General features: G+C 43.7%; 1 protein-coding gene across 1 annotated transcript in view; it reads left to right on the top strand.

Moving 5' to 3' along the window:
* LOC125248250 overlaps positions 1–15,981 on the top strand; it is a 28,489-nt gene that overhangs the window by 10,325 nt on the left and 2,183 nt on the right. Inside the window, exons 3-5 of the mRNA XM_048159977.1 lie at positions 2,618–3,034; positions 4,971–5,384; positions 7,391–7,861. Of these exons, the coding sequence (XP_048015934.1) occupies positions 2,618–3,034; positions 4,971–5,384; positions 7,391–7,861 (1,302 nt within the window). The remainder of the gene's footprint in view (positions 1–2,617; positions 3,035–4,970; positions 5,385–7,390; positions 7,862–15,981) is intronic.

Below are 15,981 nucleotides of genomic sequence, written 5' to 3' on the forward strand. Positions count from 1 at the left end.
ACAAATAATATCCCTATTATTTGTAACAAACTGACCTCAAGTAACTGTTATCTAAACAGGTTAGAAAAACATATGCTGCATGTATAAACTAATGCCAAGGTCTCTAGAAAGAGGTCTGGTAAGTTTATATTTACGTTCCACACAGTCGGGTGATCAATCCGGTAGCAGAGACATCTTCCACTGATGATGCAGGCTGCGTGCAGTGGGAGGGCGCGGAGTTGCGATCCAGTAGTTGTGCCACGCTGGGCTGGAGGATGCTGAACTTCGGTTGCGCCAAGAGGGTCCTTAGGATGGACTGGGCAGCTGGGTCAGATGAATCTTCACAGGTTCCCTTGCAGACGTCGCTGAGGAGCCGTGTGGTACAGGCAATGTCTGCCGATGCAGAAGTCCTTTGTGGACTGGGCTGCGCTACTGTAGAAGCCGTAAGGGTCAGATGAAGTCCTTCAATGCTGGGGCCCTTGTTGGCAGCTAGAGTGCAGCTGGAATTAATGTAAAAGGTTTTGCTCGCGAAAGCTTCACCTTAACCGTCTTGTAGTCTCTTTCCTCGTCAGGTCAGAAACTCAGGACGTGGAGTGTCTGTTAATGTCTCCTTCCCCGTCGAGCTGGAAACGCAGAACAAGGGTGTGTCTACCCGGGGGACATATTTATCCCTTTCTGATGAGGAGGAGATTGAAATATGGCGCCTTGCCGATCCTGGAGTGTGATTGGCTACTGTTATCTGAAGCAGCCCCGGTGTTGCCCACCCTGGTGTGGAACTCATTTGCATAGCTTAAAGTACAGTGTTAAAATAGTGTCTTTAACCTTTTACACATGCATTATTTCCTTACCAAACCTCTTTCAAATTATTAAAGGCATCATAGGGAACAGATAGACACCAAACACGATATGAAACGGTTAAATCGTTGTCCATGCATTTGTTTATCTGTTACCAGGTCTGTCCCATGACCTGCCTTTTTAACAGTCAGTAACCATTAACATAAACTGTACTTTGCATGAAAATGGAGTGGATGGGATGCAGTTTAGATCAAATTAAGGCCTCCAAACATAGGTATGAATGGATTTAGATAGATCTCTGTGGCCTCTCATTATTTCAGTCCATGCTGCTCTATCCAGGGGGTCCTGAAGGAATTTTTATGGCAGTCCTTGCCTAAACCTTAGGAATGAGTTTGGTGGTTTGAGTCAATGTGTCGTCCAATGAGATGTCCTCTCCTTGGTTTTGGTGGGTGCAGAAGGTCCCCCTTCCTGCTCTGGAAGAGGTGTCTGGTAGTTGTCCCAACATCTTATCTGATGTTGCTGAATTTGTTTATGCTCATTCACCAAAGATCCAATCACGGTGTGGCACATCTTCTTACACACCAGCAGTTAGAGAGGGGCCCTGTCGTAAACTGGCCCCTGGAATGCCATCTTGACTGTTGTTCACAACAGTAGTGTATAATTAATAAATAATGTTGTTAATTTAGATTAATTTGAAATACATTTATGTCAGATCCATTAGTGATGTAAGCTTAATTTCTGTTGTTTTAATGTAGCTGAAGATTTTGGCTGCATTTATAATGTAAGACAGATCTGTTGTTTTGATACCTATCCATTTTTTTCCATACTGTTAACCTTTACTTGAAATTAAACTAACTGCATTTACATTAATAATGAGCCAAAACTGAGAAGGAAAGTAATTAAACAAACCTTTTTCTTTTTTTTCTTTTTTTTTTCATGTCTGTGCACTTGAACATGTCATTGTTCACCACTGCTGGGCAGGTTACTAAAATTATATGGTAAATCAGGAGCCGATGTGTTGTTGTTGAGGTGGTCAGATGAAAATGTCTACCACTGTTTCATGTCACAATGTGGAGGAAGTAGAAAACAAATCAATTGGCAGCTTGATTTCAACTTACACCAATTTTTGGGATACAATACTGTGGCTGATTCACCAGAGACAATCGAAAATTCAATCCTAATAATATAGACCTTGGTTACTAGGAATGTATGATTTAGACCAAGATGTCTCAGTTAGGCAATACCACTTCTGAAACGTGTTGGTCTTGAGTTGTGGTGACTAACAACAGGAGCTGGCGAGTGCACCTCTTCACATCTCTTTGTGATCAGCAGTTCTGTGTGTCTGAGTTCATAATGTTTTCTTCCATACAGTGAGACTGACAGCTGATATGTGAATATATTTAGGTTTCTAGATATCTGAGGAATTGGTTGAAAGCGTTTAGTGATGAATCAATAATGGTGGAGCGACCATCTGTCTGACAAAGATGTGCTTTAACATCGACTGAATCTGTTAATTAAAAATTTGTGGTTTCAGGAAATTATTTAAATTACTATATGTTTCACTATGTTTCACAGTTTATTTGCAGTTATGCCCTCTTTTTTGTTGTTTGAAAAATGTAATTGTGGTTACACTTGCCCATATAATTTGTACATTTTGCCAGAAAAAAAAAAAAGAAAAATTAATTCCACCTCAGAGCAAAACTGACAACTAGGATAATTACAAAAACATCTGTTCATCACTTTTGACCTACAGTTTTATCTGACAAACTGTTTGATTAATTTCAATAATCTTTATTTTTCTCCTTTGTCATCTCTAACTAAATCTTGTTCACTCTTTCTTTAGATTTGTTGTACCACAGAATAAAACAGCTGAATCATGGCAGAAAAGAAAGAGATTATTTATGCTGGATTTGTGTCTTCAAGCTGCTCTCCACCAAAAAAAGAAAATAAAAAAAACTGTGAAGAAACTGCTGTCATCTGTGCTTTATGAGAAATGTGGTTTCCTGCTGGATCTGTGTTCACATGTGAAGGACTATGAGACTCAAACAGGCAGGAGTGTCCTTCCAGCATTACAGCCAATTTATCAGTTGTCAGCTCCTGCAGTCTGGATCATAAACCTCTCAGAGAGAAAGAGCTCCATCCTCCTAGAAGTGCTGAAACTCCAAACAGAGAAGAAACCAGTAGAGCTGAGAGACTGGACAGATGAAGAGAGTGAAGTGAGGGGATTCCTCCAGTGTCTGCCCTACATCTCACAGCTCAGGTGAGAGTCTCTGTGTTTGTGTTTCCTGTTTCTCTGTGGTAATTGTTTGTCCTGTGGACAGTGTGTTTGTGTTCATATGTTTCCTGCACACATTGATATGATATAACACACAGGACACAACAGCACTCTATTTTAATAGAGCTGTATGGTTGAAAGAAATACATTTTATTTTAATTTAGAATCTGAAAGTTATGAAAAAATACAGTCTGTTTACATTATTTTACATGTGTTATGTTCATTTTTTTTTTTTTTTTTTTTTGACAAAATAGATGTAATAAAGTCATATTTGGGGGAAAAAAAGGCAAAAAAACAAACAAAAAAAACAGCTAAACTCTGATCTCTACCACATTGGAAAATGGTCAAACAACAAATTTTTCTTTAAAAATATACATTTATCAATTCATTTTATATTTCTTTAATACAGATTAAATATCATTATATTTCAGAACTTTCTCACTGCTGTCATTTGGAACAACTGTGCAATCTTTTTACCCTTTCTGCTTAATTTTTTTTTCTGAAAAGAAGAAATGCAAATCATAATGTGTTTTGTTTTTGTTTGTTTTTTTGCGCATAAATGCAGTTATCCACCTTATTCCTACACCCCATGCCGCTTTGCTCGAATTATGGGTGTAACTTCCGTTAAGCACTCTATGAACACAATAATACGTTTTTTAAGCTGGGTACAGTGAGTTTACTCTACTCACCCTTCCACCATCGAAGGTTAAAAATACATTTAAAGTTGTACAAGCATCAACAAGGTACTTTCAACAGACCATGAATAACCCCAAAAGCACGATTCTTTCCACAGCAATAACAAACAGGTTAAATATCACTGTAGTAATATATATCTGTATTATGTAACATACGTTACCTAAATCAAAAATGTTAATTTACTTCACCATTGTGTGATACTATTTCAAAGATATTTCCGTCATTTTGAAAGATAATAAATTGTATTTACCTGTGAAAACAAACCTGGAAAGAGGCATGAGGAGAAAAACGAGAGATTCTTTGTGCATTCCAGTGAATTATTAATGGGATATATTGTAAATTAAATCGGGAGAACAGACCAAAAATGTCCAGTATACGTTGTCCTTTTTCATACTATTACAGCGAAATGTTCAAGGGAAAAAAAAGAAAATAAAGGGGGGAAAATGCAGTAACTGAAAGAGCTCTTGCCATAGATATTCTTGTTATAACATGATACGTTAAAATACCAAGCATTGTGTTATTCTCATGATATCTGAAAATAAAACATGAAGGAAAATTGACAGTTAATTCAGTCAAACAGAACGATAAGCTGCCATTCATAAAATCTCTCCCGTAGCCTAATAGGATAGTAAAGTGTTCATAGAATCCGCAATTCAGAATCTCACTGGAAGTACTAGTAGTAGGAGGATCCAGGGACTTTCCACCTACTGTTTTATGAATACTATTTCAGACATACAACTCGGCTCACATACTGTTTTTCACATACTATATAGTAAGTTAGTAGACATATTCAGAAGCAGTGATTTATTTGAAGTTATGCCCCTTTTTTGTTTAAAAATTTTGATTTTGTTTAAGAATTGATTTTAATCCATGTGGTTCATCGTGCCTGCACCTTGGCCATAACCTGGCCTTTCATCCACTTTGTGGCACCTGTATTAAAAGCTGTTAAGGGCTTACTTAGAATTTCTTAGCATAAAGGAATAGGCTATGATGGCTGTCTCACAACATATCTCATAAAAGCAAATGCTAAATGATGTTTATCTAGTTCAATTTTAATGCTTATTCTGCCTCAGGGCAAAACTGACAACTAAAGATAATTATACAAATTTCTGTTCTTCACTTTCACTGTTTAGTTACACTGACCTATGGTTTTATCTGACAAACTGTTTGATTAATTTCACTAATCTTTATTTGTCTCTTTTGTCACCTCTAACTGAATCTTTAGATTTATTGAACCACAGAATAAAACTGCTGAATCATGGGAGAAAAGAAAGAGATTATTCATACTGGATTTGTGTCTTCAAGCTGCTCTCCACCAAAAAAAGAAAATAAAAGAAACTGTGAAGAAACTGCTGTCATCTGTGAATTATGAGAGATTTGATTTCCTGCTGGATCTGTGGTCACATGTGAAGGACTATGAGACTCAAACAGGCAGGAGTGTCCTTCCAGCATTACAGTCAATTTATCGTTCAGCTCCTGCAGTCTGGATCATAAAGCTCTCAGAGAGAAAGAGCTCCATCCTCCTAGAAGTGCTGAAACTCCAAACAGAGAAGAAACCAGTAGAGCTGATAGACTGTACAGATGAAGAGAGTGAAGTGAGGGGATTCCTCCAGTGTCTGCCCTACATCTCACAGCTCAGGTGAGTCTCAATTAAAAACACCTTCCTATGCTTGTTTTATTGTATTGTATTTTAAATATTTGTTAACATAACAAAAATGTATGTTAACGTGAACTACAGCTGGCTATAACCTTATTTCCAGCAACAAAAAATAATTGTATTGAAATATCATTATCATGATGTAAAATTACAATTTGATAAAAAATGTTGGAGCCAACATGACATCATATCGTCCCCCTCTAGGTGGCTTGCTATTAAAGGAACACTCCACTTTTTTTGAAAATAGGCTCATTTTCCAACTCCCCTAGAGTTAAACAGTTGAGTTTTACCGTTTTTGAATCCATTCAGCCGATCTCCGTTTCTGGCAATACCACTTTTAGCATAGCTTAGCATAGTTCATTGAATCTGATTAGACCGTTAGCATCTCGCTTAAAAATGACCAAAGAGTTTCGATATTTCTCCTATTTAAAACTTGACTCTTCTGTAGTTAAATCGTGTACTAAGACCGACGGAAAATGAAAAGTTGTGATTTTCTAGGCTGATATGGCTAGGAACTATACTCTCATTCAGGCGTAAGAATCAAGGAACTTTGCTGCCGTACCATGGCTGCAGCAGGCGCAATGATATTACGCAGCGCCTCTCACAAACGTCTCCATGGTTACAAGGCACGCTCCCTGTGCAAGCAGGGGCTCACAGGCACTGCGTAATATCATTGCGCCTGCTGCACCCATGGTACGGCAGCAAAGTTCCTTGATTATTACGCCTGAATGAGAGTATAGTTCCTAGCCATATCAGCCTAGAAAATCACAACTTTTCATTTTCCGTCGGTCTTAGTACACGATTTAACTACAGAAGAGTCAAGTTTTAAATAGGAGAAATATCGAAACTCTTTGGTCATTTTTAAGCGAGATGCTAACGGTCTAATCAGATTCAATGAACTATGCTAAGCTATGCTAAAAGTGGTACCGCCAGAACCGGAGATCGGCTGAATGGATTCAAAAACGGTAAAACTCAACTGTTTAACTCTAGAGGAGTTGGAAAATGAGCCTATTTTCAAAAAAAGTGGAGTGTTCCTTTAAGTTACTCCTACTTTATTGAGTGCTGTGAATGCTGTTGCTTTAATAAAATGATATGAAAGTAAATTAATGATAAATGTCTATGAAACAAACAAACAAACAAACAAAAAAAAAACATGTTGAATTAAAATTTTGAAAATAATTGCAGAAGTGCTTGCTTTTTAATGCATTGTTTTTTTCAGGGCTTGCATTTTTGGAAGCTAAAATTCAACATGGTTGTGTATTTAAGATGTGAATATCTCAACTGAATACATTTCAAACACAATTTCATTATTAAAATTCAGTAATCCAGATACACTTTCCAGGCTTTGTTTCCAAAGTATTTAATGTGAATAAAAACCTCCTATAATATTCAACAGGCATTTTATTTTGCGTTACAAATTCACTTCCACAAATTCAGTGGTTCAAATTTGGCAGAATAATTAACATTGCACATCCGGGAACTGCAGGAATAGCAGTAGAGTTCTAATGCATAATCTCCAACTGCTGTTGGTCACCTCACCAGCAGGTGGTGCAAGCAGGTGTTGACGAAGGCCGAATGGACAAATGGATATTTCCCTAACATCTTACCCTAACATCTTGATAGCTGCATTTTTCATGGGTCAAAATGACAAGAACAATACCTATTTTTCAGTTTTTGCCAGTAAAATGTTTTGGAAGGGCAAGTATAAAATCTGAACCACTGGCCTGAGTGAGCCAGAAGCATTGATCCTTGTTTTATTATATTTTCAATATACTTTGTTTGTATTCACCACTCACCACTGACACAACCAGCCATAACAACTAAAATATAAACCTTCATTGATTGAATAGTTGAATGTGAATTGTGACAAATCACTCCACCAGCTTTCATATGTGTTTTATGTTTAAATGACTAAATGTGATGGTTAAAAATTGTCATATTATCCTACACTAGACAATGAAGTCATGTTTATGTGTATGACTTCACAGGTTTGATGACATTTTCTACAGGAAGAAGGAACCTGCTGTAAAGTTTCTGCTGAATCTCTTTGTTTCAGCATCAGAGTGTGATGCAAATAAAGGAAATAAAGAAAATTACACTGATCTGTTAATAGATGTGTGCAGCTACACATCATTCCCCTGTAGTGACAACTGCACTAACCGTCACCCTGACCAGTGTGATTTCCTGCTGGATCTGTGTTCACATGTGAAGGACTATGAGACTCAAACAGGCAGGAGTGTCCTTCCAGCATTACAGACAATTTATCGTTCAGCTCCTGCAGCCTGGATCATAAAGCTCTCAGAGAAAAAGAGCTCCATCCTCCTAGAAGTGCTGAAACTCCAAACAGAGAAGAAACCAGTAGATCTGAGAGACTGGACAGATGAAGAGAGTGAAGTGAGGGGATTCCTCCAGTGTCTGCCCTACATCTCACAGCTCAGGTATAGATACTTTATCCCCCGGTTTCACAGACAAGGCTTAAGCTAGTCCTAGACTAAAATGCATGTTTGAGCTGTTTTAACTGATAGTAACTTGTACTGACATATCTCAAACTATGTCAGAGCCATTGTTTTGTCTCAAGATGCACACCAGTAATGTTTTTTTATAGGGTACGTTTATGAAAAGCTACTTAAATGCCCTAATTGAACTAAGGGTTAATCCTGGCCTATCGATAAACCAGGCTTATATTTACAATTAATTTTTATATTTTACAAAATCACAGTCAATTAAGCCAATATGTGTAATTCTGTCTTTGTAACGATGCAAATACAAGATCTACAGCCGTAATAGTTTTACAGATCCAAATTTGTTTTGAATGTTAAAGTATGACTCCAAAATTTTTGACTGGTTTAAATTTTATTGTTGCTAACACAAAGTACAAAGTGTTGTATGTGACAATTAGTGGCAACAATCAATCATACTATACTTAACAATTACTAGAAAAAAAATGTTTTAATCCTTTTTTTTCTTTTTTTTTTTTACCAATATTCCTCAGAGCAGCTATTCTCACTGGAGAGAATCTGAACTACAATTGTTAGTCTGTCTCTAATGATGCTAGGCCAAAAATTCTCAGAAATACCAACCACTTCATTATTTCCCCAAAACGAATGCAATTAATGATAGATAATTCTTAAACAGAGTAGAATAAAAAGCTTTTCGTAGAGTTTGCTTTATTTATCAGCCACTTTAAAACAAACTCATGGCAATTTGTACGTATTTTACGACATGGATAATTCATACATTCAACCTCACTTGTATTTTTAAAAAAAGCATCGCCAGGAAGGGCCACCCTTACCCTGCCCCGAAACTGGAGTCTAGACAAATCTTATGAAAACATGAGGTTATATATATATATATATATATATATATATATATATATATATATATATATATATATATATATATATATCATGTTTGGCGGTTGTAACCAATGTTCCCTCTAATTTTTTTTCTTGCTGAGCAAAACTTTTCTCTATTGAATATTTTTGGCCACCTGAGCAAAATTATTCTATACCCAACCTGTACAGTGTATGTAAACACACACAAAAATAACTAATACTAACTATACTTTTAACTAATGTGCCATTTCGATTTTATTTGACCCTTCATGTAACTTAGTGATATATTAAGTCATTTTCTAAAACAAACAGTTCAGTCACTAAACTAAGCGAATTTTAGGTGACTTGAGTTGATTAAACCATCAAAATTAAATGTTTGTTGAATTTTCAATATTTTCTATATCAGGGGGTTTCAAACTTTTGTTACGATACCCGGTCCAGGTCAGGATCACAACATAAATGACACAATAATGATGACTTCTTAATTACTCATTTGTATTTTCTTAATTGTTCTCTTTTCATTTTTCGATTGTTTCAATTGTTCATTTTTCGATGCAGTGGTCAATACAAAAACCATTTCGTGAAAAAGAAAGAAACAAAAAGATTCTGAAGAAAATCATCAAGGATGAGCTTATGCCAAAACGACAAACAGAAAACCAACTTCCCCGCAAATAGAAACAAACTTCCCTATTAATCAAAATAAAGAAACAAAACATACAACAACATAACCTAACTCCTTATCTGCCCAAAAACAGGAGAAAAGATAGTGGCCAGTTGGCCTGCAAAAAGAAAAAAAGGCACTCACCCCCTACAGCTTCCCAAGATAGTTAAGAAGTTACAAACATGGTTGGCAGGACATTGATGTTTTAGCAATAAGGCTCTCACAATCAAAGATGGCTAACAGCACTCTGTTGGAGCACAACTCACAATGTGACACAACATATTCACCAGAGCTAACACAGTATCAAACTCACAAACAGTAATGAGTAAACAATCAAAGAGGCAGCGGAATCCTAGGGGAATTTATAGTCAAGAGGGCTGTTTCATTAAACAAGATTAGAAAACAAGACATATATACACACACACAAACACACAAACACACACACACACACACACACACACACACACACACACACATGTTAGGTTTTTGTGAATTGTGGGGACTTTCCATAGGCCGCAATGCATTTTATACTGTACAAACCGTACTTTCTATCCCCCTACCCCACCCCTACCCCTAAACCTAACCATCACAGGAAACTGTGCACACTTTTACTTTCTCACAAAAATCTAGCGTTAGCGTCAGTTCTGGCAGGTCACGTCAGTCAAGCTAGCATCAGCTGACTCCCAGGTGACTTGCGTCTACCTATAGGAATACGATGCCTATCACAGCATCTATATATAAGCTTCTCAGTATTATCAGCAGCTATTGCATTCTCAGGAGCAAATTATATGGCGAATTCGACAGGCAAACAGCATCATCTCACTAGGAATTGTGCAATCGGGAATTTAGCGAGAGGGATTCGTGGATTTCACCTCTCATACACGCGAATTCGCCGCATTAATCATAAGCCAACTGATTGGAAATGACTGAGTTAACATTAGCATTGCTTCTCGCATCGCTGCAATTAGACATGGAGTCGCAGTTCAGATGGATCCGCACTCCCCGCATGAAGAAGCGTTTCAAGAGAAGATCAAACATCCACTTCGGCTATTTCACTCAACTTCATCTCTGAATGTTTCCATGAAGCTAAGCTAAGTTCCTTTTAATGCTCATTGTTTTAAAGCTAAATCATGCTGTTGTTAAATCTATCAGTGTTGCTTAGGCTTCTAGTCCTTCTCAGTAAAATTGTTTTTGCAAAGCTTTTGCGATCGTATTTGGCGATGTGCGTTACTTATCTGTTGTCGTGGCAACCGGCTCGATCGCTGCGCACGCTTATCGGGTCGCTTTCGTTTGTATAGCAACATACACGCTGGTCGGATCGCCTGTGTTTAGCGCTATACATTGCAGATTCAAGCAGCTTTGCAGTAGAGACAGAAAACGTCTCGGTTACAAAGGTAACCCTCGTTCCCTGAAGGAGGGAACGGAGACGTACGTCGGACAGACCGACGAATAGGAATCTCGCTAGAGAGGCCAATCTACTTCGAGTGTAACTAAAACGAGCCAATGCACATTGGCATGCAATCATATGCATCAGCTGCTCGCCTCGCAGCGCGGGTATATAATGAGCAGCAGGTGCGTTGCATCTTCAGGTTTTCGCTGAGGAGCCGAACCGGATAGGCAGCAGCATCAGCGGGGTACAGCGACTGTGGCGACGGGACGTACGTCTCCGTTCCCTCCTTCAGGGAACGAGGGTTACCTTTGTAACCGAGACGTTCCCATTCAGTCGGTCACGTTCGACGTATGTCGGACAGACCGACGAATAGGAATCCCTACCAAAGCGCCACAGGAGCTGCCCCTTCCAGCGCTCTGTAGTAAGCCACCTGAACCCCCTTGCCTGAGGATGGTGGGACAGGGCTAACACAGAGAGAGTCGATCACTGCTGTTCCCCAAAACCCATTCAGTGAGACTATTGGATAACGCTGGGAAAGCGTACCCTTTCGCTGGGAAAGGAACGCTGCGGAAGCCACATCCTTCCCCGAAGGAGTTATGTGGAGAAGTACATATGGACTAACTCTGTAGGGCTGTGCTACATATGGAAGAGCTGGGGTGACTCCAACCCGATGAAGGGTAGGTTCTCCCAGAGGGAAAGACACGGGCTTCGTTTAGGAGCAACCGTGGAACCAACCATATGGGATCCCCGTAGGGTCACACATATGGAACCCAGCCTAAACCCGGTTCTCAAGGATACAACGGAGTATAGGCCTGGCGCCAGATGCTCCGCCACGTCGGCTGCCGAAGGGATATCGGAGGACTCGACAGGGTCTGCCTTGTAGGGACTCTCTGGAGAAAAGAAGCGCATGTAGCGCAGCAAGCCGACACTAAGCCGGGGCCTCTCCATGCCTCTGACCTGTGGCGAGAACACGGGAGGAGACCGGCTCGACACGAAGGCTATAGTATCTAGCGAACGTGTAGGTGTCGCCCAGCCCGCAGCTCTACAAATGTCTGTCAGCAAGGCGCCATGAGCCAGCGCCCAGGAGGATGCGACACCTCTCGTGGAGTGAGCATGCAACCTGAGCGGGCAGGGCACGCCCTGAGCTTGGTAAGCCAGGGCGATGGCATCCACTATCCAGTGGGCCATCCTCTGCTTGGAGACAGCCTTTCCCTTCTGCTGGCCTCCATAACAGACAAAGAGCTGGTCTGAGGTCCTGAGGCTTTGGGTTCTGTCTATGTACTGTCGCAAAGCGCGAACTGGACAGAGCAAAGCCAGGGCTGGGTCTGCCTCCTCCGAGGGCAGCGCTTGCAGGCTCACCACCTGGTCCCTGAAGGGAGTGGTAGGAACCTTGGGCACATAGCCAGGCCGGGGTCTTAGTACCACATGGCTATCACCCGGCCCGAACTCCAGGCACGATACGTCGACCGAAAATGACTGCAGGTCCCCTACCCTCTTGATGGAGGCCAATGCAACCAGCAGCAAAGTCTTCATAGACAGAATCTTTAAGTCTGCCGATTGCAAAGGCTCAAAGGGAGCAATCTGAAGTGCTCTTAGCACCAGAGTGAGGTCCCAAGAGGGTATGGAGGGGGATGAGGAGGATTTAACCGTCTCGCCCCCCTAAGGAACCTGACGACCAGGTCGTGCTGACCAACAGATTTGCCATCTATGTGGTCGTGGTAAGCGGAGATAGCAGCAGTATGGACTTTGAGGGTGGAGGGGGACAGCCTACGCTCCAACCCTTGCTGCAAGAAGGAAAGCACGACTCCGATCGAGCATCCTCGGGGGTCTTCTCGGCGAGAAGAGCACCACTCGACGAACAGGTTCCACTTCGAGGCGTAAGCACGTCTCGTAGACAGTGCAAGTGCCAAAGTGATGGTGTTAAGTACCTCAGGGGGTAAGTCACCTAGAACCTCCGCGTCCCGTCCAGGGACCAGACATGGAGTTTCCAGAGGTCTGGATGCGGGTGCCAAAGAGTGCCCCGTCTCTGAGAAGAAGGTCCTTCCTCAGAGGAATGGGCCAGGGAGGGCTGTCGCAAGGAGTGAAAGTTCTGGGAACCAGGTCTGGTCGGGCCAATAGGGCGCAACTAAGAGGACCTGCTCCTCGTCCTCCCTGACTTTGCACAGGGTCTGTGCAAGTAGGCTCACTGGGGGAAACGCATATTTGCGAAGGCCCCGGGGCCAGCTGAGTGCCAGTGCGTCTGTCCCGAGTGTTCCCTCGGACAGGGGGTAAAACAACTGGCAGTGGGAGGTTTCCGGTGAGGCAAACAGGTCTACCTGAGCCTCTCCAAACTCTCTCCAGATCAGCTGGACCACCTGGGGGTGGAGTCGCCACTCTCCTGGCAGCTCAGCTCGTGATAGCTCGTCGGCCACATGGCTGAGCACACCAGGGACAAGAATGGCATGAAGCGACCTCAGACGCTTCTGACTCCAGAGGAGGAGATGGTGGGCGAGTTGCGACATGCGACGGGAGCGTAGACCACCTTGATGGTTGATGTACGCAACGGTCGCAGTGTTGTCCGTACGGACCAGTACATGCTTGCCCCGTAGCGGCCCTTTGAGGCGGCTCAGAGCAAGACGTACTGCTAGCAACTCGAGGCAATTGATGTGCCAATGCAGATGGGGTCCCGTCCAAACCCCTGACACTGCATGCCCGTTGTACGTGGCACCCCAGCCGGTGGCAGGAGCATCTGTGAATACCACAGCATGCCGGGACACTTGTTCTAGGGGCACTCCTGCCCGGAGAACAAAGGGTCCGCCCACGGACTGAAGGCTTGGCGGCACTCCTGAGTGATTAGCACCCGGAACGTGCCGCGTTGCCACGCCCATCTCGGGACTCGGCCGTGAAGCCAGTGTTGAAGCAGTCTCATATGAAGCAGACCAAGCGGGGTTACTGCCGCCGCGGCCGCCATATGCCCCAGGAGCCTCTGAAAGAATTTCAGTGGGACCGCTGTCCTGCCATTGAACGTATTCAGGCAGTTCAACACCGACTGAGCACGTTCCTCTGTGAGGCGTGCTATCTGTTCGACCGAATCCAGCTCCATACCGAGAAAAGAGATCCTCTGCACAGGGGAGAGTTTGCTCTTTTCCCAGTTGACCTGAAGACCCAACTGGCTGAGGTGTCTGAGCACCAAACCCTTGTGTTCGCACAACTAACCCCGGGACTGTGCTAGAATGAGCCAGTCGAGGTAGTTGAGAATGCGAACACCCTGTTCTCTCATGGGAACAAGGGCTCCCCCTACGACTTTCGTAAAGACGCAGGGAGACAGGGCCAGCCCGAAGGGTAGGACTCTGTACTGATATGCTCGACCTTCGAACGCAAAGCGCAGGAATGGCCTGTGTTGCGGAAGAAACGAGACATGGAAGTACGCGTCCTTCAGGTCGATCGCTGCAAACCAATCTCGGGGACGGATGCACTCAAAAATGCGCTTCTGCGTCAGCATTTTGAACGGTAGCTTGTACAGGCTCCGATTCAAAACTCGCAGGTCCAAGATCGGTCATAACCCACTGCTCTTTTTGGGTACAATGAAGTAGGGACTGTAGAACCCTGACCTCATATCGGCTGGAGGGGCCGGCTCCATCGCGTCCTCCGCCAGTAGGACTGCGATCTCCGCACGCAAGACAGGGGCAACGACATCTTTCACTGTAGTGAAGAGGACGTCCCTGAACTTGGGGGATGCCGGGCGAACTGAATCGCATAGCCGAGCCTGATGGTCCGAATGAGCCAGCGAGACGGACTGGGGAGCGCTAACCGGGCTCGCAGAGACCGTACAAGTGGGACCAAAGAGACCACCGGCGTACCCGCAGCGGGGCAGCGAGGTGGAACACAGGGACGCGGCTCGGGGGCTCTCTTTGTGAGGCGGCCCGAAGCGGCGTCACAGTGTGCTAGGCAACTACTTACCTGGTTCCACAGATGGACAGAGGGAGCAGTCGAGGCTTTGGCTGCCCGCTGCTCGCTGCTGTCCGCTGGCGACAGAAGAGGGGGATGAGAGTGGTGAGGTTTTTCTCCTCCCACTGCTCTCCAAACCCTCTTCAGACCTGGAAATGGAGGAACTGCTCTTTTAATTTTGGGTACCACTGCCTCTTGGGTCAGTGGCGGAACAGAAACAAACCCAATAAAAGGATTTACCACCCGGCCCTCCTCCAGGGGTGGAAGAGCAGCCCCACCCATCTCTGGGTCGCCCGTCTCAGGGGTGATTCTCACCAACCACTTAACAGCTGCAGAGACGGGAGGCGTCATCTCCCCGCAATGGACACAGCAGAGCCTGCTGGGCCAGAGTTTCTTGCAGGGGACGACACCCTTGGCGACGAGCAGACCGAGGGGCGGCCCAAGAGGAACTCAATGGTTTGTCATGGGAAGCTCCCCGATCCGCTACTAACTGAGGAGAACCGCTGGGCTCAGTCCTCGACAGTGTCACCGAAAAGGCCACCTCGTAAGATGGGAGCATTGAGAAAGCATTTAGCTTGACAACCTCTCGCACCTCACAAGGTAAGCCAGGGGGCACTTCTGGACCACTGAGGTGGACATCGTCTGGCTGAGGGCCTGCGCCGTGACTTTGATCACGGTTAGTCCACAAGCGCAGCTCAACCCCAGCACAGAACTACCCTCATGCAAAAAGAGTGCCTTGGCCTCACATGCAGGGCGGGTGTGGTCTGTGTACAGCCACCCCAACCAAGAGGGTAGTGAGAGAGGAAAAACTTATGCAGATTTTGGCATTCCATATTTATGGCACCAACATACCCCCATACTGCCAAGTTATCCATGCACATCTGGAAGACCCAGGAAAGCATGGCTGTAAACTCCGAATCTGAGTCAGCATAAGCACACACCATTACAGTGGGCAGCGTCACCCTCATTTCCAGAGCATAACAGCACTCTCTCCGATGCTGCAATCGACGTCTGTCCCTCAGCTGGAGCTCTGAATGAAATGCTAGGTTCCCCTATGAGAAGGACCAGCAATCCAATCCAGAAACTGCACAGCTTGCAATGCGCTAGAGAGGGAGGGGCCCTAGGGGGTTGGTTCCCCGAAGGAACCCCTCAACCTCATGTCACCCAAGCCATATCAGCAAAGTAGACCTCTTCTGGTGCACCAGAGAGGGCGCTACAATGGAGATTATGCAAGGGAACCGCGCATCTAGAGCGCCGAGCGAGCGC

Source organism: Megalobrama amblycephala, linkage group LG16 (assembly GCF_018812025.1).
Source record: "Megalobrama amblycephala isolate DHTTF-2021 linkage group LG16, ASM1881202v1, whole genome shotgun sequence".
Lineage (NCBI taxonomy): Eukaryota > Metazoa > Chordata > Actinopteri > Cypriniformes > Xenocyprididae > Megalobrama > Megalobrama amblycephala.